Here is a 24,953-nt window from a genome sequence, read left to right on the forward strand (position 1 = left end):
TAACCTACGTAGCTCTCTTCTATCTGCCTCTCTGCCTCAGAGTTAATCATTTGTCTGCCACTATCTACCAGAACTTCTTATCTCTTCTTCTGTCACTTTACAACCTGGGTCTTCTTATCGCCTTGCCAGGGAGCATGTGACAGGCCCCAGCCAATGATGGCTCTCCATTCCTCTCATTACATCCCATCTCCAAATGGGACGGATGGTTTACAACAGGTCAGAAATGCTCAGAAGAGTACAGAGTCCAGACAGAGAAATACCTGTTACTTTCTATAATAGAAATCTTGTTTTTTTTTTTTTTTTTAAATACATGCTGCATGGTAACTTTCTCTGGAGGATCCCACAGTGCTCGAGGCCAGCAGAGTTTACAAGTCATTCATTGCCCCAATCCATGAGATTGTCAAGGTTTTGGTTACTGTATATTACCAGGACATAACAATGGCAGCCAGACATGAGAGTGTCATCATACAGGATCCTGTAAAACATGGATACAACGCTCAAGGTGAGTGAATCTTTCGGAATTTATAAAGTCCGCTCACAGGCGCTAAAGGGAATTGCTGGGATTCATAGTATTGACTTTATCTCCTATATTCCATATAAGAGGGTTTTTTTTAAACTGTTGCAGTATGTTGCTTCTGAGCTTTAGAATAACAAAAAAAATACAAGATGTTACAGCATTTGCTACAGAAGTCAAAAAAATTTTTTTAACCCAATAAAACAAATAAATGCTTTAGGCTGGGTATGTCTGGCAGCTTCTTAGTTAGTGTATCATGTTAAATCGCAAGGAAGGAAAGGTATAGGATTGTCTGAATTTTCAGCTCTTGTGGCATGAGCCCTACCAAATGACAATTTAATTGGATTTGTTATGCAGTGCTGTGGAAACTGTATGGGTACAGTTGCTAATGATTTATAACAAGATATGGGTGCTCTGTCAGGCCAAGGTTGGCAATGTGGATATTCTGCCAAATGCCAGAAGAGCTGCTGTAAGCTTCCATAAACTGACATCCCAGCTGGGGCATCCTAGTGGGGCTGTTTGGGCCTCGGAGTACTTTGTATACCAGGCCCTGTTTTGAATTGCAGTCCAGACATTGGTGGTATGATAGGAATTATGGCAAGTTACAATGAGTAAAGATATTAATCAATGGAGAGAGGTAGTTTGTAGCAGTGTTAGTGTTTCCCTATAAGGATCACTTGCAAACCCGGGGATGTGCAGGGGTGCTTCTTGCTCCCCAAATAAAATGACTTCAAATGCAATGATGCTACTTGGTTCATCTGACTAGCACCGTTGTCTCCTACCCCATGTGGATAAATATGAGGTCAAATTTGTCTCTTAGTGTGTGACTGACAGCATTGCTTAACAATATGTTAGTAATGCTTTCATTTAGTATGTGTAAATGGAGACAGGAACTTAGTATAGAGAACAGGGGGCAAGGTAAGCTATGCTCAGTAACTACCAAGGGGGCTGACCCCATAGGTGCAGGGCACGTGGGGTTACGGGGGGCCCATTAGGGAACGTGGTCACAGGTGATGATTGGTTAGCATGATTTTATGCAGGCCTAAAAATACAGTCTGGGCTGCTCAGTAAACACTGCTCAGTAGAATGGAAACATTTTGACCATGGTGTAAATCCTAAGCAGGTGTATAGCTATTGCCCCATTTGGTCCCGGTTCATATTTGCTGCATGGCCCACTTAATGGGCCAGATTTAATTCTGTGAGAAAAGGGTTTATCATGTGAACACTTATGGACGAGATTCATTTTGAGATGCAATTCAACTTATCTCACTGTTTATCACATGAATATTCTGTGAAAGAAAAACTGGAACTAAATTAGGAGAAAAGTTTTTTCTCCTCGAATTGGACGTTTTCATGTGATAAACCATGAGATAACTTTCTCTCAATAATTTCAACCTGACCCAATATCTTAACACACCTATGCCCTCTAAATCCCTCCCCCTCAACACAGTTCCATATTCATTAACCCCTGAATGTAGGGTTTTGGCCCCTTCATACCACAGTTTATTTCTTCTGGTGAAATAACTAATGATTTGTGGCCCTGGGGTGCCATAAGGTCTCAGGGCCCTGTGGTGGTCTTAATAATTTCTTTATACATGCAAGAGAAAATGTAAGTGCTGCTCTACTAGGAAGGGCTAAAAGAGGCTAAAACTATTTGGGAGGAATTTCCTTGAAATATTTTTTCTACGATGGAAAGCAATAATTTGTACTGTAAGCCAACCCTTGTGATCATAAAATGTTGTTTTAAAAGTAAGTTTAATAAAGGTGGTGCCTAGATGCTGACTATAACTTGTATGTGAGACTTTCTGAGAAAAAGCTGAGCACCAATACTCAAGAATATTGCTGTGCAATATTGGATAAGCCTTAAAAGGTCGGACTATGTTCAGTGTCCACCACACATGGTGTATTACACAGTTAAACTAATCTTATTGTATCTAAAGTAACCATTTTTATTGCTTACAGCATTCTGAGTTAGTGAAGACCCTGAAAACAGTCCAGACCCGGACTGGCAATCTGTGGATTCAGGCAAATGCCAGAGGGGCTGCTGTAAGATGCTGGGGGCTGCTTGAGCCTCTGTGTACTTGAAATGTCAGGGCCTATTTTAAGTCCAAGTCCAGACCTGTTCTGTTCATGGGAACATTAAACTTTAGTACAGTGATAAAGAACATGTAAATTACGCTAGATGGTATGTGTATGGAACAACAGCAAGGACTGTACTGGGAGTTATATAGTGCTAGGAGTAGTTATTGTCTTTTTGATGGAGGGCATGTCTAGCTGGAGGTCTGTGTGCCAGTAAGCTGGTAAACTAATGTGAAGAGTATATCCATATCTTTGCACCACCCCTCTGCTTGGTGCAATTCAGGAATGACATTGGAAATGTTTTCAAATTGATATGAATTATATAACTTAATGTAACATGACTAAATATTGCTCCCTCCTGTGTTTTTGTTTCCCTCCAGTAATGGGTGAATAATAGATGGATTGCTAAGCAAGGCCTTAGACTTTCAGGTCAAGCTCATTTTGATTGGCTGTGTTAATTGGCTGACTTACAATTAATCTCTCTTCTGACAGTTTGTGCACATCTATATAAAATGTGTATACAAACATATATATAGTATATATTATATATTAATGAATCTGCTAACAGTATTATGTGTTTAGCCATACTTTTAAAAATGTATTTATAATTTAAATATACATATAAATATACAATAAAAATGAGTACTATATTAATATTTCTAGGCTTTTACTCACCACTTCGCTCAGAACCTCTTAGATGTTGTAATTCCCTGCATCCCTTGCAAGATAATAGACTTGTCTGTAATATATTGAGGTTATGGCCCACAAACCTGGTCACAGGAAATCAACACTCCACTGTATGAAAAAATGGGAAAATTCACAATCAGAGCACAAAGTCTCCACCAAGTCTCCACCAAAATGTCTTAATCACACTTAATCACACTTAATGTGATTCTGAGGGCATCATAAGGCCACTACTTGGTTTGGAATCCAGCCCCTCTGTCCTTTTGGCTTTGTTTAAAGGAACAGTAACACCAAAAAATAAAAGAGCTTTAAAGTAATAAAAATATAATGCACTGTTGCCCTGCACTGGTAAAACTGGTGTGTTTGCTACAGTAACACTACTATAGTTTATATAATAAGCTGCTGTGTAGCCATGGGGGCAGCCATTCAAGCTGGAAAAAAGGAGAAAAGGCACAGGTTTGCTTAGCAGATAACAGACAAGTTCTGTAGAATACAATAGTGTTTTATCCGTTATCTGCCATGTGCCTGTGCCTTTTCTCTTTCGAATGGCTGCCCCCATACTACACAGCAGCTTATTTATATAAATTATAGTAGACTTTCTGAAGTAAACACACAACTTTTACCAGTGCAGGGCAGCAGCACATTATATTTTAGTTACTTGGTATTACTGTTCCTTTAAGGTACAAGGCATCCTAAAGGTTGTATAGGGTGTAGCTTGAAGCTGGAGATATCTCCTGTTTCTATTCATAACTTGAGTCCTCAAAGGTTGTACAGGGATGAGTTGAAAGCTGAAGAAATCTCCTGCTTCTGTGTATAACCTTGCCCAAAAAGTCCTCAAACATAAAGTTGTAACTAATGTATTTATACATTTACTTGGTGGATTTTACTGGATCAAGAAACTGTCCTCACAGTCAGTAGAAAAAATATTGCATTTTGCAACATAGGGTGAGCACAAGTGAGAGAACAATTAGTTGTTAAAGGATACGGCTTGGAAGCTTTCATTTTGGAGCCTGGACTGTGTCACTCTGGGTCACATTAGCTGTTTCCACACATAAATACTGTGTTAATTAGGTAATGATTCCAGACCACCTTTAATGGGACGTTGAGATGTCACCCAAGTGTGAATTTGAAAGCAAGGTCACACCCCTGAAAATTGCTACCAACATATGTTTGAAATGATGGTATTTTACAAAATATGTTATCCAGAAGAGAGAGGGGGTTCCTGCTAAACAACCCCCTGTAAACTGACAGGTTTGTTTGACAGAAGACTGTTTAGGATATTAGATCATGTTACACACAGCACATAGATGTGCACACAGACTATTGCAACCAGAAAGAAAATATGTTTAGCCATCAAGCTATCACTCTGTGTACTTTAATATGAAAATGTACTGCAAGAGAAAGTTGCTGGAGACTTATAATGTGATTAAAATAAAAGAGTAGCATAAACGTATTGCATGTTACATATTAACCCCCTTAACATCGGTTTTCTTGAACATGGACATATTGCCTTAGCTTTCTGTTTTTATCCATCTGGGCTTTAGATTATAACTATTGGAAGAGAGAGGAATACGTTTTATACACTGTAACTTAAATAATATATAATAATAATCTATAATATGCCATCATAGGTAGCACACTGGGTTTTGGGAAAAACTCTGTATGTTTCCTCACACTGTGGAGCAGAGACAGAGTACAAAAATAGAGGGAAATAGAATAAGAAATTTTCCTTTGCCATAAACACTGATTACAAACAACAATGAAAAAAATGCCATAATGTATGGTTCATTTAGGTCCAAATGTCTTGGATTCTTGTTGATAAAAGGTTTGTGTTTCTGAAGGTGAACCCATTAGCTTTCAGCTATTCTTGTGACATTGATAGTTACCTCGTGAAGGGCAGGCCACACTGCTGACTTTTGACACCTCAATTCAATGTCTCTGATGTATCTTTTTTCAGTCTGCTGACATCCTGGGAAGCCTCAGAGCAGTCAGCCCAAGTACTATTGCAACAGAATATGAGCATTCAAAAATACTCATTTAGGGCACAGATTACATGAAGGGAGTCTTATAGCAACTACAGGTAGGCTCTAGCCCAGGGATCCCCAACCTTTTTTACTTGCGAGCTACATTCAAATGGAAAGTGTTAGAGAGCAACACAGGTATAAAAAATGTACCTGTGGTACCAAATAAGATTTATAATTTGCTATTTGGTAGCCCCTATGAAGGCTGGCAGCCTACCGGAGGCTCTGTTTGCAGTACATTGGGGTTTTATGCAACCAATACTTTGCTCCAAGCCAGAAGTTCAAAAATAAGAACCTTTTTTGAGGCCCTTGGAAGCAATAGCCAAGGGGTTGATGAGCAACATGTTGCTCACGAGCCACTGGTTGGGGATCACTGCTCTAGCCCATGACATTTGCAGAGCACACTAGTGCCACACTGAAAAATCCCATCTATCAGAAATATAAATATACAATTCCACATCTATTAAATTAGTTTTAAATGTACTTGACAAAAATACTTACTATTCAAATATACAGCCTACATGAATAATAATAATAATAATGAACAAAAATTATACAGCCTTTTTCATGCATTGAGGCTACTCACTGTGCTGTAAGGGCAGAAAAAAGCGTTTGCCACCTGATACAAGGCCATAGGCATATACAGTAAGTACTGGCTAAGAGTGGTATCAGCTGTTCTCTGCTGTAATCCCATGAGACAAGCATATGTATTTCTACTCATTCTCCATCTGATCCCAATACTCTCTACTGTTCTCCAAAGTTCTTAATAATCTAAGCAGTGACTGTAATGAAACATTATGGTGACAGATGTGCTACTGTACACTGGTTTGTGTTGGCTGTCTCATTTAACAGTTTCTTTATAACCCAAAAATAGACAGACAGCAATAGAATAAGGAATATATAAACTGTAAAATGTAACCTATCAATCATGTAATCAGCCCAGCAGAATGCCACATGTGGTGGTAACCCCAAGTGAGTAGTACAGGCCTGGATTGGGATTCAAAATATGCCCTGACATTTCAACTACACAGAGGCCCAAACAGCCCCTCACCAGCTCAATAAATAGTGACTGTCTATGGCATCTTACAGCAGCCCCTTTGGCATTTGCCAGAATCAACAGATTTCATGCCAAAAAGAAAATACGGTGGAGTGCAAGTGGATGAAACTGGTACCTCCCAACCAGTAATACACGAAGATAAAAAAAGTCATTAATCCACATGTAAAAAAGAAGCGTGTTTATTGCATGTGGTAAAGCTTGATGCCTACTCACACCCTGCACGTTTCGGGGGTTGTGTAACCCGATCCCTTCCTTAGCCTTTTCTTCTCTTTAAGAATCCACAGATTGCCAGTCCGGGCCGGGAGCAGTAGCAAATGTATGCATAATAGGCCATTTTGCTGCCTATAGTCCATATTGCACTGTGTGTTTTGGTCAGTTTGGCTGCACACAGTGGGCAAGTCAAGAAAGCCACCATCTGTGTTGTTTTGCTTCCCCCCTATGTCACCAGAAATATGCAGGTTAAAGTAACATAGTGTTATAGAATTACTATGTACATACCAGTAACCTGCCTGATGGTGAATGTTAAGCATTTACCAACACACCAAATTTGTACCTTGGCAGTAACCCACCACAGCCAGTAATATTTTGGTTTTGATTGTTCTGCTTGCAGCTGTCTCAAAAAAGCTGACTGGTTGATATGGATTACTGCCCAGATTCAGATTTGTCCAGCCTAGAGCTCTAGAGCTCCAAGCAGCTTCAAGAACCATTGCAAAACATCAAAACAGTAGCAGAAAATGATATACAAATAAAGGTAGCATATTTATGAAGACAAATGAACCTATATTTCATTTAAACATTATATTTGATTAGTATGGCAGCACCCAGAGGAGTTTGTGCTCAGTATAACCTACACTAGGGGGGAGATTTACTAATCCACGAACAGACCAAAAGCGTCTGAATGCGTTTTTTCATAATGATCTGTATTTTTGCGACTTTTCGTCGCCGTCGCAAATTTGTCGTATATTTTCTGCGACTTTTTCGTCACCGTCGCAAAAAATCGTCTTGTTGCGCCGAGTACAAAAGTTTCTGATTCATTCAAGCTTCGGTATCGTGACTTTCCTTGGGCCAGGTTGGAGCTGCACAGTGCTATTTATTCCTATGCAAAGTCGGAAAGGTTTTTCCACCATTCACGATCGTTCAATACGTAAAAGTTGCGACGGCGATGAAATAGTCACGCAAAATACGAAAAAATCGTGATGGCGGCAAAAAAGTCGCAAAATTTTCATTTCCAATCCAATTTTTTCCCTTTGGGATTCGGATTCGTGGATTAGTAAATCTCCCCCTAGGTATGTATTCCAGTAAGTGAGCAGCACAATCAAACAAACCTGCACACACATTTTTTATGCACATGTATTTGGAGTTCTACTAATCTGACCAAATTTATAGAAATATGTGTGATGTTATATTAATAACATTGGCCATATTTAAAGGAGAACCAAAGCCTAAAAAAATAAAATGGCTAGAAATGTTGTAATTTGTATTCTGAACTTACTGTAACAGACCAGAGATTCAGCAGCCATATAACAGTATAGATCCATGCCTTCAAAATTGTCCACAGGAGCTCCCCATCTTATGATCTTGTTTGACTATATTTTGAGTGACGATGACACTGTACATTCTAATTGCTCTGAGCTGCCTGTGACTGTTTTTTCTGCCCTCGTGAAGAAATGTCAAAATACCGTTTTCATTGAGCAACCCCCACCACCACCACCAGTGACTGCTAAAAGCCAGGTAAACTTCTAATGACAGACATTAATATCTGTGTATGTTTATGTGTGTGTGTGTACACACGTGTGGTGGTACATAAATTACACTCCAAGCTCCATTGGGGATAAGGGAACGATATTAATGACTGAACAGTCTGCCTAGTGTAATATGGCAGCACTATATAAAACACAAAAATATTCAGTTACACCTTTAGACCCATTAAATTTCAGGTGTACAGCAAATTCTATTGGAATTATATTCAAGTGAAAGTACTGTAAACAGATATTGAGAATCACATAAGAAAGCATGTGATAATTTGCTGAAGAATATATGGTGACTATTTATTTATATAGGAAAATTACAAGAATATAATCCTTCATATTAATAAAAGTCAATTGAATTTGGGAAAAAAAAAACATTACTTTCTTTGTAACAGTTATGTACACAAAATATGCAGGCATGGTTAGACAAACAAGACTTGAACTTGAAACATGAAAGGGAGGTATAGTCAGTACCAAATGTCCAATCGCTGCCCAGCTCAGTTGAGATAACACGGCAGTTGCGTAATAGTGCGTCACACAGTGTAAGCCCACGTAAGTCCACTGCAAACCCACATAAGCCCTGCAGCAACAGTAGAATACAATATAAATATATGTTACAGACTGCAAAAGCCACAATTGGGCTCAAATGGCTTAGCGCACACTGAATATGCTAGAGGTGCAGGTAAAGGGATTTGTTATACAAATTGTTGGGACCTGGAGTTTTTCCAGATAAGGGGGTTCCCTATAAGTGTTATCACTGTTTAAAAGCTTTAAAAGCTTTACAGCTAATATGGCTTTATGCAACTTTTTATGCAGCTTAGTTAGGATCAAGTACAAGCTACTGTTTTATTTTTATGGGGGGAAAGGAAATCATTCAAACAGTTTGAATCACTTGCTTAAGGGAATTCTGTCATTATTATTTCAAAACCCATCAGTTAATAGTGCTTCTCCAGCAGAATCCTGCATTGCAATCCATTTTTCAAAAACACAAACAGATTTTTTTTATATTTAATTTCGATATTTCAATTGGGGCTAGCCATATTCTTCATTTCCCAGAGTGCAACAGCCATGTGACCTGTGCACACTTTACTGCTGAGCTGCAAGTTGGAGTGATATCGCCCCCCTCCCTTTCCCCCCCAGCAGCCAATCAGCCTTGTTGAAATCTTTCAATACCTGCCACACTGGTTGTCCAGAGGTTAATAGTAAGGCTGCAGCATCCCCTTAATCACTTAGATTTGCTTCTCCTCCTGTAACCCACTCGGCCCCCTCCCTCAGGAATTTGCTTTGGCTGTTGGCTTGTGGGCATGCTCAGATGTTCTAAGCTCTGATTACTAAACACGCCCACCAGTCTAGCAGCCAGTGAAGAGATGGCATTGCTGGTTCCCATAGAAACTCAGCTCTAACTGTCTGCTTGAGTTTGTTTCTCCCAACCTGCTCTGCTGAGCTCAGCTCAAAGCAGAACTTGTATCCGAGACAGTTGTGCCTGTATTATTGATGAAATGTATGCTGAATAAGGGTCTGTGTGTGTGTATGCTGTTTACAAATTAAAATGTATCAGAGAAAAAATGGCTGCTATTTGCTTTAAGAAAATGTGATGGTGCTGGCAAACGGAGGGGATATACGCAGTACAAATGATCTCATTTGGGTGGGGGGATTCGCCTAACTGATATACATTGTAGGAAAATGTAGGCTTTACATGTCCTTTAATTATTTGGCTATGGATACTGCCTTTGCCTGGCTTGAAATTTAATATCACAATTACTGACAAGAAAGTAATATTCATTCTTTGGGGTACATTTTTATTGGTACTGATATATATTATCACAACCTTTTTAATTAGGCCTTGTCCTATTTACCTTCTAGTCTGCCATTCAGAGCATTGCCTGTTTGCTATGGTAAATGGCACCATAACAATGAGATCATTTATATCCCAAACCATAGAGCTGCAAAAGCAATATGTATATCCGTACTGAGCAACTTGACCCCTACATAGATGTACGCTTATACTCACATATACACCCATGCATGCATACTGGGCACCTGCACCCTACACATATACCCACACATACATTCATATAGGCATACTGGTCTACAGAGCGCTTACATATGTGCTAAACTGGTAAAGGGGATGGAAGATTTAAACTATGAGGTGAGACTGTCGAGGTTGGGGTTGTTTTCTCTGGAAAAGAGGCGCTTGCAAGGGGACATAATTACTCTGTACAAGTACATTAGAGGGGATTATAGGCAGTTGGGGGATGTTCTTTTTTCCCATAAAAACAATCAGCGCACCAGAGGTCACCCCTTTAGATTAGAGGAACGGAGCTTCCATTTGAAGCAGCGTAGGTGGTTTTTCACGGTGAGGGCAGTGAGGTTATGGAATGCCCTTCCTAGTGATGTGGTAATGGCAGATTCTGTTAATGCCTTTAAGAGGGGCCTGGATGAGTTCTTGAACCATCAGAATATCCAAGGCTATTGTGATACTAATATCTACAGTTAGTACTAGTGGTTGTATTTATAGTTTATGTATGTGAGTGTATAGATTGGTAGGTGTGGGTTGTGTGTGCTGGGTTTACTTGGATGGGTTGAACTTGATGGACACTGGTCTTTTTCAGCCCTATGTAACTATGTAACTATGTAACTATATACAAGTACATATACACAAGTCAAACATACTGGGTACCTGTCCCACTATATACATGCACACTTACCCCCACACCCACCCTGGCATACAGTCATACATTTTAGACAACCAAACCCTGACATACATATAAACTTATTTCTACACATAAAACTATACATACCAAACACCAATACCCCAATATATACATACCCACAACCCCACATGCAGTATAACTATAGGGCACCAGGACCTCTACATACCTTTACACTTATACCCACTCATACACCTATACATACTGGGCATCTGAACCCCAGCATAGGTCTAAACCACACCCACACATACAGACATACATACTAGGCTCTGAGTCCCCTCCAGAGTCTCACACCCCTACATGTACAAATTATACACACAAAAAACATAAGTATCCATACCAGCCACATATAAACCCAAAAAAAGGAACATACATACTCCTTTATACAAAAAGAAAATGTGCCTGCACCTATCTATACATACACTTGCTTAGGTTTCCATCCCACACATATAATACAGGATCACACATTCATTTATACCCATACAAGCATGTGCCCATACACACTGCTTCACATGTATCACTGCTTATATAGCATAGGAACTGTTATTTTGCTTTCTTTACAATTTATTATATACATAGATATGGTTCTTTTTTTTCTTTTCCGTGCTAATGAACTAATGCATTTAAAAAGTGGAACCTTTGCAAGGCTCCTTAGATTTCTTAGAAAATATTTTTAAGTAGAAAAAGTTTGTGTTTTCAAAACCGCGTTAGGAATTCCTCAGCTGTATAGTAAATTAGGCTTAGCTCACATTTTAATGCCTCTAAAAATAAAAAATAGATACTGCTCTGTTGGTTGCGGAACCAAGCAGTGGTATAAACCCAAAATAGTTCTCTTGCGTGTTCTGTAGATAGAAATGAGTAAATATAGTGTGTTCTTGCCGTTTTTGCTTTGTATAGAAGAGTATTTGATTGTTTTGTTTTAAAAGCGATGATAATATTGTTCATGCATGTGTAATACGTGAGCGGCATAATCACAATAAACCATAAAATGATACATTGAGCATTAGCGAATATCTAACGAAATGTTTCTTTCTGTTATAATGGGACGTTATTGTCAAAATAGTGAGATGTAGATAAAAAAACACAATGCCACGTAAACAGGTCAAATCTCGTCCAAAGTAAATTTATTGCGGACATACAAACGAAATCCTTTAGATTGGAACTTCTAGATGGCAATTTATATGACTGGAGAGGATTCAGCGGCACAATAGGGCGAGTTAATATTTTCTTTCTAATTAGGGGATCGTTGGACGTTCTGCTGATTGGAGCTAATTACGAATCTTTAAATAAACACTCGTTTTAATACATTAACACCAAGCAAATGGTTAAAACAATAAATACACCCTTACTGATAATATTAACGAAAATTTGAGTTTTTCTCGCAAATTGAAATTAAAGTATTTGAAAGAAGCGCAAGAACTGGAACTTTATATATTCTACTGGGCACAATATATAAAGCGATTATAATTTTTTGTTAGATTGTTATTCATGGATTTGCGTGCCAAGTTGCTAATTTGCACACTGGCTCTAAAGCAATATATTGCACTGTAAAATTGGTGGAAAAGGAAGAGAAGAGAGAGGCAGCAGCAAATAATTTCGTACAATGTTGATTTATTTGCAACTGAAAGTCAGAAAAAACAGAAGTATTTTTGGTGAGGGCTGTAGGATTTGTTCCTCGGGAATGTTGCTGGAAATAAAATTGGTGTTTGCACAACCTCTTGACTCCAGCAGTTACATGGTGATAAGGTTAATTTTTAATTCAGCCGAGATGTTGCATTGTGTAAAGAGACAGTATTTGCACAAAGGGAACGGACAGTCTCTCTGCCTCCTGTTTCATATTGTGTAGGGAACAGTGTCCTGCGGAGACTACCATTCATTTTTTACCTAACATAAAACATCTTTCTTAAAACAACTTTCATATTCCTTCTATATCCCAGAGAAAGGGAAATAAATGAATGCCGGCAGATACTGCAGAACAGTACTTAGCTACATGCGCAACCTTTTCTGGATTAAAAACAACTGCAGTCCCTCTGTCAGACTATTGATAGGAGAAGTCCAAGACCTTCAGCTCCCAAAATGCCTTTGACAGTTTGTAATGGAACGATAGGAAGATAAGAACTTGACTTACCGCTATAATAATAAATGCTGAATATGTGTCCTTTATTAAATTCACCAGTGATAATGTCACAAATGTATTGAAACCAACATCTGAAGCAAAGTCCTTCCCCGTCCCAACCTACCCAGTTTGTCCTTCGTTTTTGTTTTTTTTCTTCAAATAACTAGGACTTTACCCTGAAATTGTTAAAATCCCCACTGGGACTTAATAGTATTTAAAGTACTAAATATTCAGTAAAGGTGTATTATACATATTATACATAACAACTAAAGTGCATTTTGGTCCTAATATATAAAGTGTGTTGAACTTTACTGTGTATATATAAAGTATCATGTTAGTTGTGCATTAACTCTGGGAATACAGATAGGTGATATAATATTACAGTTTTCTAATAGCCTTTCTCTACCTGATGCACTAGCACAGAGTAAAACTGAGAGGGTGGATCGATGCAGGAGTGAATATGATAAAGAGAGATAACTGCACGGTTACATGAAGACCAGACAGAGAGACAGAGAGAAAAGCTAGCTAGGTGATAGGAGAAATTAACCAATCATAAATGTTTATTATTCTACAATCTGCAGTTATGTAAGCCCCCTACTTAATAAAACACCAGCCTATGGGGGTCTTGTACCCGGAACAAGTCAAGTTTAATTTACAATAGACTGATGCACCTATGTCTTAATGAGTAATTTTGAATAAAGGAGCACTCTTGGGAGTGCATTTTCCTTTTGGATTTAGCATTGTTACCCTACTTAAAAAACACCGGATAAAATATGGGTTGGAGTGCAGAAATAAAGATATAAGAGATAAGAAATACACTTTTAGCAGGTGAGGTACTTTCTACAGAAAGTGCCAACATATCTTTATCATTGCAACTTCCTTTTAGTACTGTATGTGGCTCAGTAATGCTGCATGTGAAGCAGTAGCACCATATTGAAATCAGAAGTACTGTGTTTGTAGAGGAACTGTATGTGAAGCAGAAATACTGGAGTAGAATCAGTAGTACTAGAGGTGAATAAATAGTTCTGTATATGAATCACTAGTACTGTATGTGAGGCAGTGGGGGAGTAGCACAATAAGTAGTACTGTATGTGAGGCAGTGGGGGAGTAGCACAGTAAGTAGTACTGTATGTGAGGCAGTGGGGGAGTAGCACAATAAGTAGTACTGTATGTGAGGCAGTGGGGGAGTAGCACAGTAAGTAGTACTGTATGTGAGGCAGTGGGGTTGTAGCACAGTAAGTAGTACTGTATGTGAGGCAGTGGGGGAGTAGCACAGTAAGTAGTACTGTATGTGAGGCAGTGGGGGAGTAGCACAGTAAGTAGTACTGTATGTGAGGCAGTGGGGTTGTAGCACAGTAAGTAGTACTGTATGTGAGGCAGTGGGGTTGTAGCACAATAAGTAGTACTGTATGTGAGGCAGTGGGGGAGTAGCACAGTAAGTAGTACTGTATGTGAGGCAGTGGGGGAGTAGCACAATAAGTAGTACTGTATGTGAGGCAGTGGGGGAGTAGCACAGTAAGTAGTACTGTATGTGAGGCAGTGGGGTTGTAGCACAGTAAGTAGTACTGTATGTGAGGCAGTGGGGGAGTAGCACAGTAAGTAGTACTGTATGTGAGGCAGTGGGGGAGTAGCACAGTAAGTAGTACTGTATGTGAGGCAGTGGGGGTGTAGCACAGTAAGTAGTACTGTATGTGAGGCAGTGGGGGTGTAGCACAATAAGTAGTACTGTATGTGAGGCAGTGGGGGAGTAGCACAGTAAGTAGTACTGTATGTGAGGCAGTGGGGGAGTAGCACAGTAAGTAGTACTGTATGTGAGGCAGTGGGGTTGTAGCACAGTAAGTAGTACTGTATGTGAGGCAGTGGGGGAGTAGCACAGTAAGTAGTACTGTATGTGAGGCAGTGGGATTGTAGAACAATAAGTAGTACTGTATGTGAGGTAGTGGGGGAGTAGCACAGTAAGTAGTACTGTATGTGAGGCAGTGGGGGAGTAGCACAATAAGTAGTACTGTATGTGAGGCAGTGGGGGAGTAGCACAGTAAGTAGTACTGTATGTGAGGCAGTGGGATTGTAGCACAATAAGTAGTACTGTATGTGAGGCAGTGGGGGAGTAGCACAGTAAGTAGTACTGTATGTGAGGCAGTGGGGGAGTAGCACAATAAGTAGTACTGTATGTGAGGCAGTGGGGGTGTAGCACAGTAAGTAGTACTGTATGTGAGGCAGTGGGGGAGTAGCACAATAAGTAGTACTGTATGTGAGGCAGTGGGGGTGTAGCACAGTAAGTAGTACTGTATGTGAAGCAGTGGGGGAGTAGCAAAGTAAGTAGTACTGTATGTGAGGCAGTGGGGGAGTAGCACAATAAGTAGTACTGTATGTGATGCAGTGGGGTTGTAGCACAATAAGTAGTACTGTATGTGAGGCAGTGGGGGAGTAGCACAGTAAGTAGTACTGTATGTGAGGCAGTGGGGGAGTAGCACAATAAGTAGTACTGTATGTGAGGCAGTGGGGGAGTAGCACAGTAAGTAGTACTGTATGTGAGGCAGTGGGATTGTAGCACAATAAGTAGTACTGTATGTGAGGCAGTGGGGGAGTAGCACAGTAAGTAGTACTGTATGTGAGGCAGTGGGGGAGTAGCACAGTAAGTAGTACTGTATGTGAGGCAGTGGGGGTGTAGCACAGTAAGTAGTACTGTATGTGAGGCAGTGGGGGAGTAGCACAATAAGTAGTACTGTATGTGAGGCAGTGGGGGTGTAGCACAGTAAGTAGTACTGTATGTGAAGCAGTGGGGGAGTAGCAAAGTAAGTAGTACTGTATGTGAGGCAGTGGGGGAGTAGCACAATAAGTAGTACTGTATGTGATGCAGTGGGGTTGTAGCACAATAAGTAGTACTGTATGTGAGGCAGTGGGGGAGTAGCACAATAAGTAGTACTGTATGTGATGCAGTGGGGTTGTAGCACAATAAGTAGTACTGTATGTGAGGCAGTGGGGGAGTAGCACAATAAGTAGTACTGTATGTGATGCAGTGGGGTTGTAGCACAATAAGTAGTACTGTATGTGAGGCAGTGGGGGAGTAGCACAGTAAGTAGTACTGTATGTGAGGCAGTGGGGGAGTAGCACAATAAGTAGTACTGTATGTGAGGCAGTGGGGTTGTAGCACAGTAAGTAGTACTGTATGTGAAGCAGTGGGCGAGTAGCACAGTAAGTAGTACTGTATGTGAGGCAGTGGGGTTGTAGCACAATATATAGTACTGTATGTGAGGCAGTGGGGGAGTAGCACAGTAAGTAGTACTGTATGTGAGGCAGTGGGGGAGTAGCACAGTAAGTAGTACTGTATGTGAGGCAGTGGGGGAGTAGCACAATAAGTAGTACTGTATGTGAGGCAGTGGGGTTGTAGCACAGTAAGTAGTACTGTATGTGAGGCAGTGGGGTTGTAGCACAATAAGTAGTACTGTATGTGAGGCAGTGGGGGAGTAGCAAAGTAAGTAGTACTGTATGTGAGGCAGTGGGGGAGTAGCACAGTAAGTAGTACTGTATGTGAGGCAGTGGGGTTGTAGCACAGTAAGTAGTACTGTATGTGAGGCAGTGGGGTTGTAGCACAGTAAGTAGTACTGTATGTGAGGCAGTGGGGGAGTAGCACAGTAAGTAGTACTGTATGTGAGGCAGTGGGGTTGTAGCACAGTAAGTAGTACTGTATGTGAGGCAGTGGGGTTGTAGCACAGTAAGTAGTACTGTATGTGAGGCAGTGGGGGAGTAGCAAAGTAAGTAGTACTGTATGTGAGGCAGTGGGGGAGTAGCACAGTAAGTAGTACTGTATGTGAGGCAGTGGGGGAGTAGCACAGTAAGTAGTACTGTATGTGAGGCAGTGGGGGAGTAGCACAGTAAGTAGTACTGTATGTGAGGCAGTGGGGGAGTAGCACAATAAGTAGTACTGTATGTGAGGCAGTGGGGTTGTAGCACAGTAAGTAGTACTGTATGTGAGGCAGTGGGGTTGTAGCACAATAAGTAGTACTGTATGTGAGGCAGTGGGGTTGTAGCACAATAAGTAGTACTGTATGTGAGGCAGTGGGGGAGTAGCAAAGTAAGTAGTACTGTATGTGAGGCAGTGGGGGAGTAGCACAGTAAGTAGTACTGTATGTGAGGCAGTGGGGGTGTAGCACAGTAAGTAGTACTGTATGTGAGGCAGTGGGGGAGTAGCACAGTAAGTAGTACTGTATGTGAGGCAGTGGGGTTGTAGCACAATAAGTAGTACTGTATGTGAGGCAGTGGGGGAGTAGCACAGTAAGTAGTACTATATGTGAGGCAGTGGGGGAGTAGCACAGTAAGTAGTACTGTATGTGAGGCAGTGGGGGTGTAGCACAATAAGTAGTACTGTATGTGAAATAGTAGCAATATATGTGAAGCTGCAGTACAGTATGAGAAGCAGTAATATTGAATATGAGGTAGGGGTGCTGAGTGCTGTATGTGATGCTATAGTACTACATGTAAAGAAGTAGTAGTCCTGTATGTTAACCTGTAGTATTGCATTACCAGCCGTACCGTATGTAAATCAATGCTGCATATTCCTAAAATGCCCGATGCCACAGACAATGGGCCGTACAGGTTTATTAAGAATATAACAATAAAAATGCTGGATGGTTTGGAATTCTGCGCACCCACTGCAAGGCTCATATCCCCCTTGTAACATAGAGCTGCCATTCGTGGGGCCCTTGAGTTTCCCCATACGCACAGTGTGCCATCTAACCATCTCCAGGGAGCTTGGCTTGGCACAGGTAACAGCGATGTTACAGTATATTCACATATACAGGGAAGCGCAGGGGCAGCAGCAGCAGTGTGTGAGTCATTATGGGGGAGTCTGTACGCCGACCCCTTCGAAAGGCACCCCCTCCTGTCTCAGCTATATTACCTGCCCACGTTTCTCACACCTATCCCCTCCTGTGACTCGCCACATGTTGCTGAACTACCCCCCACTATGCCCACAGGGCGAGCTGCTGCTAAATGAAGGCTAGCGTGGCAGTCTGTATGTGCCAGGGATTAACCTGCAGCTGGTCTGGTAGCGCAGTTCCCAGCACATCCATGCTCGGGGTGTATGGAACATTGCCATTCCACCTGTAACAAATGCAATATACTGCATATGAACTCTAGGGCACAAGTGTAGTTGGAAAGGTTTTAATGGGGATCGCAAGATAACAAGTAGTGGGGCCTGAAATAGACCTGTGTAGGTATAGGGGTGCGTTGGGCTGAGGTGGGGGGTCAGGCATCTAAGGGAACTGATGGGAACTGTCCTGCTGATTGGCCCCTGGGCTCGGGAATGGCACAGATTGCTATGAGAGCGGTGAGCTCTGGATAAACACACAGCGCCGAGAGCAGCAGGCAGGGCCCCACTCAGCATTTGTACAGAGCGCCGCACACAGCAGCAGGGACAGACGGCTGAGCCCAGGAGCTGAGCCCAAGAGCCTGAGGGCAGACCCTGCGCCTGAGCTACACCGCCAGCCAGCAATAACCTGCAGCACATGGGACAGGCTGGGAGGAGCTGAGCAGGAGAAGGGGCTGCCATGGATTGGAGTACAAGTGGCTCAGCCCCCGGTGCTACACAGCCTGGCAGGAATAAGCTGCACATGGGACAGGCTGGGAGGAGCTGAGCAGGGAGAAGGGGTTGGGTGGCATAAGAGGAAAGGAGGTGCAACAACTAGAGCTGCACAGACAGGCGGGGAGAGATCGGGAGCCACAGGAGTGGGACTGTCAAACTAGATCCGAGAGAAGTTGGGGGAAAGGCAGACGGTTCTGGGTGGTCCTTCCTTCCTCCCTTCAGACCTGAGAGGTGACAGCTGTAGCACTGAGTCTCTCCTGAGCCATAAGTAGAGACCCCATGCAGTGCAGCTGAGTAACCCACACCTTACAGATACCTGCACCCAGGATACACCCCACCTACACCCCTGTAGCATTCACTCCCCAGTAACTCATGCTCCCCCGCAAAACTTGCTTTATCCGGGGATTGTAAATCCAATTCTGTCACAGGAGTCTCCTCGCAGCAGCTTTTCACTTCACCCAGAAGATCCCATTTGTATTCCTGATCAGGTGGTGCCCTTTCCACCCTCAGTTCTGGGGTCTCATCCTGGTCCCTCTGTGCGCCCCAGGTGGAGCTCCCCGGCGCCCTCTCCCTGCCCGAGCAATGCTGCCCAAAGTGGAGCCTGAAGCATTGGGACTGTCCAGATCACACGGGGAGCAGGGCCACATGCCGGAGAACATGCAAGGTAAGTGCCCTCCTGCTGTGTCTCTTCTACTGTGAGTGCTATGGACTTTGTACAGCCCTTGCCCTGCTGTCTGCTCTACTCTCTGCAGTGTGGGTGAGCCATTATATAGGTCTGGCTATGGCTGTACTGTCTTGTCTGCTGGGAAAGTAGTTGCCTAGATTGCTTCTTGTGTGAGCCTTTAGTATAGTGTAACCTGTATGCTAGCTGTGACAACTGCTGTGCGTGTAGCCTTGTGTAGCGCTAGTAAATGTAGTGCGGCACTCTGATTCTGTACTGCTCTGCTGGGCAACTGTTGGATATATAGTCCGGGTTAGGACCAGCATATTATTACACAAATCCATCTATCGCCTGCTGGGGTAATAGGGTTATACTTTTATTAGGCGCTACTGTGTGTGTAACTAGAGCACCTCGGTGCCAGAGCTAAGCGCACAGGGCATGTACTGAGCACTATAGGAGATGTACAAACCTCATCCACTCACATTTCACAGAGAACTTCTCGCTGCAACAATGTTTCGAAAAAGTCACCAGTACCCTCCGAGCCAGGTCTGAGCCCACTATATGTGCCATACAGAGAATATGCACTCAGGGCAAGTGTGATTTGTCTCTTTCCCTTCCCTCCCTTCCTCTAACCCTCACATATGACACTGCGTTTGCAGGAAATCCCATTAGTGGCCTCTGACAGTAAATTGGGCAGGATGATGCGCAGGTCAGTTCTTCTGCAGGGTGTCCGGGGATGATGGGAGTCGCACAGTGCGAGAGTTTTCTCCTTCTGTGACTGATGCGAGTGCACTGTATGTGCGTCTGGACACATCAGCCGCGGAGGAATCTCAGGGACATTTCATTCTCCTCTTACATTTCAAATAAACTTTTATTTGCTGGAAAAATATAAACTACTAGAGAGAGCGACAGAAGGTTAAATAATTTAAAGTTCTGCTTTCTTCCCAGAAAACTCATTTACCCATTTATAGGAAATAGGACAGTCTCACCATCATATTGTCTCATGTATTGAGTGTTGAATCGCATCGCATCTCCTGATTTGCTAATTGCTTTGTTCTGACAGATATGGTTCCTACCGACTGTGCTGATATCTGGATTTATCCTCATTTGTGCTTTGTACATTACTAACATGATTTTCTTTGTAGTAAGATTCGTTTGCCAAATTTAATTTTTTGGGAGGAAGAGTCGGGTGTAGTTTTTAGGTGTGTAGGTTATATACAGTGTTTGTATGTGTAAATGTATGGTTTATATAAAGAAGATGTTACACTTAATATACAGTGTTTTATATGTGTAATTGTATAATATGCAGGGTTTGTATGAGTAGGTGCAGAGTATATAAATATACAAGGTTTATATGAGTGACTGTATGGTATATACAGGGTTTGTATGAGTAGGTGTAGAGTTTATATACAGGAGTATAACAGAGACTTTGTATGTGGAATCAGAGTGCAGGGAAATTGAAAATCCCCAGTGTTTTCTGTAGTCTTGATTACTAGGTAAAAACAAATATATCAAATGAGTTGATATTTTTAAAGGATATTCATAATAGCAGTTTAAAATCTGGATTTTATTATGGGCAGGATAAAGTTTTTGATAAATGGAGAATGGATGGCAGTGTTGGGCTGAAACTTTCCTATCGAATGCTGTAATGTTAAGTTACTCTGTGCAATTTGTATAAAATCTGTTCTGTAATTGAAGGTGACTATGTACAGAATGAAAAATAGCAAAATGTATGTGGAAGCCGGAGCATTGAGTATATATTTGCCTTAATTCAAAGAGACTTTTTAAACTTTCCCCACAGTTTCACAATATTGTCACATTTTCATTTAATTTGATTCAACTTTTCTTGTATTAAGTTAATGGCATCAAATATCTCCTAAAAATTTAGCTCAAAACATGTTTTTCCACATGCAAGCTTACCGATTCCTGTCTGTTTATAATAATCATAGGCTGAAATGTGTTATTATTTACAATAATATAGAAAAAATTGTTAAACTTTACTAAACAATACAATATTTATATTATGTGCTGATATATATTGTTATTTTTTATGTGTTTCTAGCTCTTTATATTCACTATTAAACAATCTGTAGGCTGGCATATTGGATATGTGTATATATAAATATATGTGTATATATATATATATATCTGCATCCAATCTGAGGGCTGACATGTTGTATATGTGTATTTATAAATATATGTATGTATATATATATTTGTATGCAATAATCTGCAATTATATAGACTACAATATACAATAATGGCAGCTTTTAATAAATAAATGCACATTTTTCTGTTTACACACAATGTATAATGTATATTAAGTGTAACTAATTCTATTTCGGTGGTGAGCAAGGTATAAAGAATATTTTTTCCAGACAAATGTGTTATATACATATTATATATAATATATATATATATATATATATAAATATATATTACCAGAAGGGTGGCAGTCCGCTTTAATTGTATACCTAGGTGCATGGTAAAAATATGACACACCATCCAAAAAAGACCAGCAACACTGGGATTTCTGTGCAAATTAAAAAAGTATATTTAAATGTGCATATACAGCCAATGTGACGTTTTGGTCCACCCTGAGACCTTTTTCAAGGCGCTTGGCTTGTATATGCACATTTAAATATACTTTTTTGATTTGCACAGAAATCCCAGTGTTGCTGGTGTTTTTTGGATGGTATACATATATTGTTAAGTAAATTAATAGAATATATATTAACCTAAAATCCAAATGTATTTTTTCTCCATTAAAATATGCCCCATTATTGCACTGTCCATGTTTAAGTCCTGTTCGGCACTGCCAGGGTGCATAGTGTAGCCTTGGGAAACAAAGTAGGAAGTTTTGTTCATGTTGCACTTTGTGTGCTGGTGTTAAAGGTAAGCTACATCTGTTACAAAATGAAGATTGTTACACATCATACAAAGTCTATATAGGAGGCATTATAAAATATGCATATATGTACATACAGAGCAGAGAGAATTATAGCATTCGGAGGCACAATCCTGTACCTGACCGATGGGTTGGGATGGGCTGACTAACTGTTACTAACTATGCAGACAGCCATCATATGGTTATCCTATCTGTTAGAGTGGTCTGGGTATGCAGGCCATATATATTTACAAATGACTTGCTTAGATACATGTCATTTTATTTATTTAAAGCCTGTGTAAACTATTCACAATCTAATGTTACTGGGGAGGGGAAAGAAGCTTTCATTACAGGCAGTACGGCAGTTCTTAAATTGAAGTAATTGTTGGAAAATTACATTTTCCCTGCAGCATGCAGCTAAGGTCTGTGGTAGGAGTTCCATCGCAGATAAAGATTTGCGCTGATAGAAACAATATTGGTATTTATTTCTTAACTGCAACTAAGTTCTTCTCTTTTTAGCCTCATACCAAAGGCACTAAACATTTTAGTACTTCAGTATATCCAGTAGTCCCTAAGATGGAAAAGTCATAGAAAATGTTGATAGTAGCAAATAAAAGTTACTGCACAATAAGAAGAACAGGTTCTGTTTGCAGTCTGACTGTATATTGTTATGGAAGAATGTTGTGCAAGTTCTCTGTTAAAGAATATAAATGTAACCCAGGCAGAGTCCCTAATATCCTAAATCTTATGGGAATATGCCGGCAATGTGTGAGCTTACATATGCATAACGTGGAGGGCTCTTATGGGTGTATTGATGAAAAACTCTCTTATCCTGTAGAGCTTTTAAATGATTTTCTAACCCCATATAAGCAGGGAGTAAATAGACTATTAATGTGCAGGACATGATGTATTCAATAAGAAATCCTATACAGTTTAGGGTAGATGATAGGTATCTGAATCAAAAGTGATCTGCTAGCTAAGCTTGAACCATGTTATGATCATAAATGCACTGCTAGCTGTCTTTTCTTTGAGAATTGGATCTTTGTCTATCATCTATCTATCTATCTATCTATCTGTCATCTCTGTTATCAATCTATCCATCCATTAAATATTCATACACCCCAATATTTCAGTAACTGGTTGATAAAAGTTCTACAAGATTGGTTGCTGAACATGTTATTTTATATTCAGTGTGTGCATCAATATAGATTTCCATATGATAATCTATAAATTAATATATAAATTATTAATGAACTGTTAATATTTAGTGCATGACAAAAGAATAAATTCAAGCCACAGTTGTCATTGCATGTTTAGATGTCTAACACTATCTAAGTACCTGTTAGTATGGGTGCTATAGGCTGGTATTTCATGCTGTTTATCCCTATGTCTGTCTGTCTGTTTGAACTGAATGTCATTAATACTGAATAGGAAAGACAAGGCCTTGAGAGTGGCAGCAGGGTACAGAGAATTGTTATTTGTTGAGCATTGCAGTTGGTGACACTTTGCTACTGTATATGAGGCTACGGTATATGAGGCTTTTGGTTCCATATCTTTCATTACCTGAATAATTTCACTTGTGCTGGAGAGCAAACCAGCTGCAAATGAAGTGGTTTATTTTATAACACACATCCAGATCCCTTTAAAAGGGACATATACCTTCAATCATATACCTCCACATAACTCATGTGCATTTAATTGGACATTTATTGTAGAAACATATAGTAAAATAAAACTTGCACACACAAGCATGGCAAATCTCCAACAAATGACCATGCAAAAATCGTATTAAAACTACAGATTGTGCCCTTCTCATTGAATGTACGAATGTCTCAGTGCTGCGATAGGACTTATTGCTCTATGGTCATGTGCTGTAATATCTTAACTGTGCGTCTAGTGATATTTGTTGGATCATTAAGGTGCCTCCTTGTATATTCTTCCTGCAGCATCCCAGTTTAAAATGATGGGCTACTCCTACGACGAAGAACTTGAGGAGATGTGTCCTGTGTGTGGGGACAAGGTTTCAGGATATCATTATGGACTTCTGACCTGTGAGAGCTGCAAGGTGAGAAAAATGCACTGCTGTGGTACAGCCGATATACACGCAAGCTGTGTATGGGGCTTTAGTAAGAGCACTTGCTGATGCATATAGGAGTGTAAATAACTCTTGACTGTATAAATATTTGTATCTATTAATATGTATTATGTTTGTGTGTATATATTTAATCTAATGCATTCTTATGTTCTGTTAGTATTAAAATTACATGTATTTATAGAGGTCTTCTGATAACCATCTGAATGTGGAAGCTATTGTTGGCAGAACAAATATCCACATAATGGTTGCCATTACTCTCAGTCACTACAAAGACCATTTGATGGGTTTTGGGCAAATCCACTTTACAAAGATGGATTCAGATGGATTCAGTGCTGAGAATCTAGGCACAAGTGCAGTTAATATGCAGAAAGGTAGTAAATGGCATATACTGTATTGTCAGGTACATACTACATGTATGGGATCCATTATCCAGAAACCCATTATCTAAAAAGCTCCAAAATAAGGGAAAGGCCATCACCTATAAACTCCATTTTTAATAATAATTCCAATTTTTAAAATGTCCTTTTTCTCTGTAATAATAAAACAGTACCTTGTACTTGATCCCAACTAAGATATAATTAATCCTTTGTGGAGGCAAAACAATCCTATTGAGTTTAATTTATGTTTAAATTATTTTTTAGTAGACTACAGTTATGAAGATCCAAAGTAAGGAAAGATCCCCTTATCCGAGAATTCTGGATAAAATATGTACTACTCTTCCCAGGAGAAAGTGATGATAAAACACCATTAATCAGCCAAAAGAAGTCCACAATCCACAATCAGACAAAGGGATACC

General features: G+C 40.3%; 1 protein-coding gene across 2 annotated transcripts in view; it reads left to right on the forward strand.

Annotated features, from left to right (window-relative positions):
• The first annotated feature begins 212 nt into the window (after positions 1-212).
• The window catches only part of nr5a2 (nuclear receptor subfamily 5 group A member 2), a 64,765-nt gene continuing 40,024 nt past the window's right edge, over positions 213-24,953 (forward strand). The window contains exons 1-2 of one of the 2 annotated variants that reach the window (XM_012960978.3): positions 213-502; positions 24,009-24,127. In XM_012960978.3, the coding sequence (XP_012816432.1) occupies positions 439-502; positions 24,009-24,127 (183 nt within the window). In that variant the 5' untranslated portion in view covers positions 213-438. 2 annotated transcript variants of the gene reach the window in all.

Source organism: Xenopus tropicalis, chromosome 4 (genome assembly GCF_000004195.4).
Source record: "Xenopus tropicalis strain Nigerian chromosome 4, UCB_Xtro_10.0, whole genome shotgun sequence".
NCBI lineage: Eukaryota > Metazoa > Chordata > Amphibia > Anura > Pipidae > Xenopus > Xenopus tropicalis.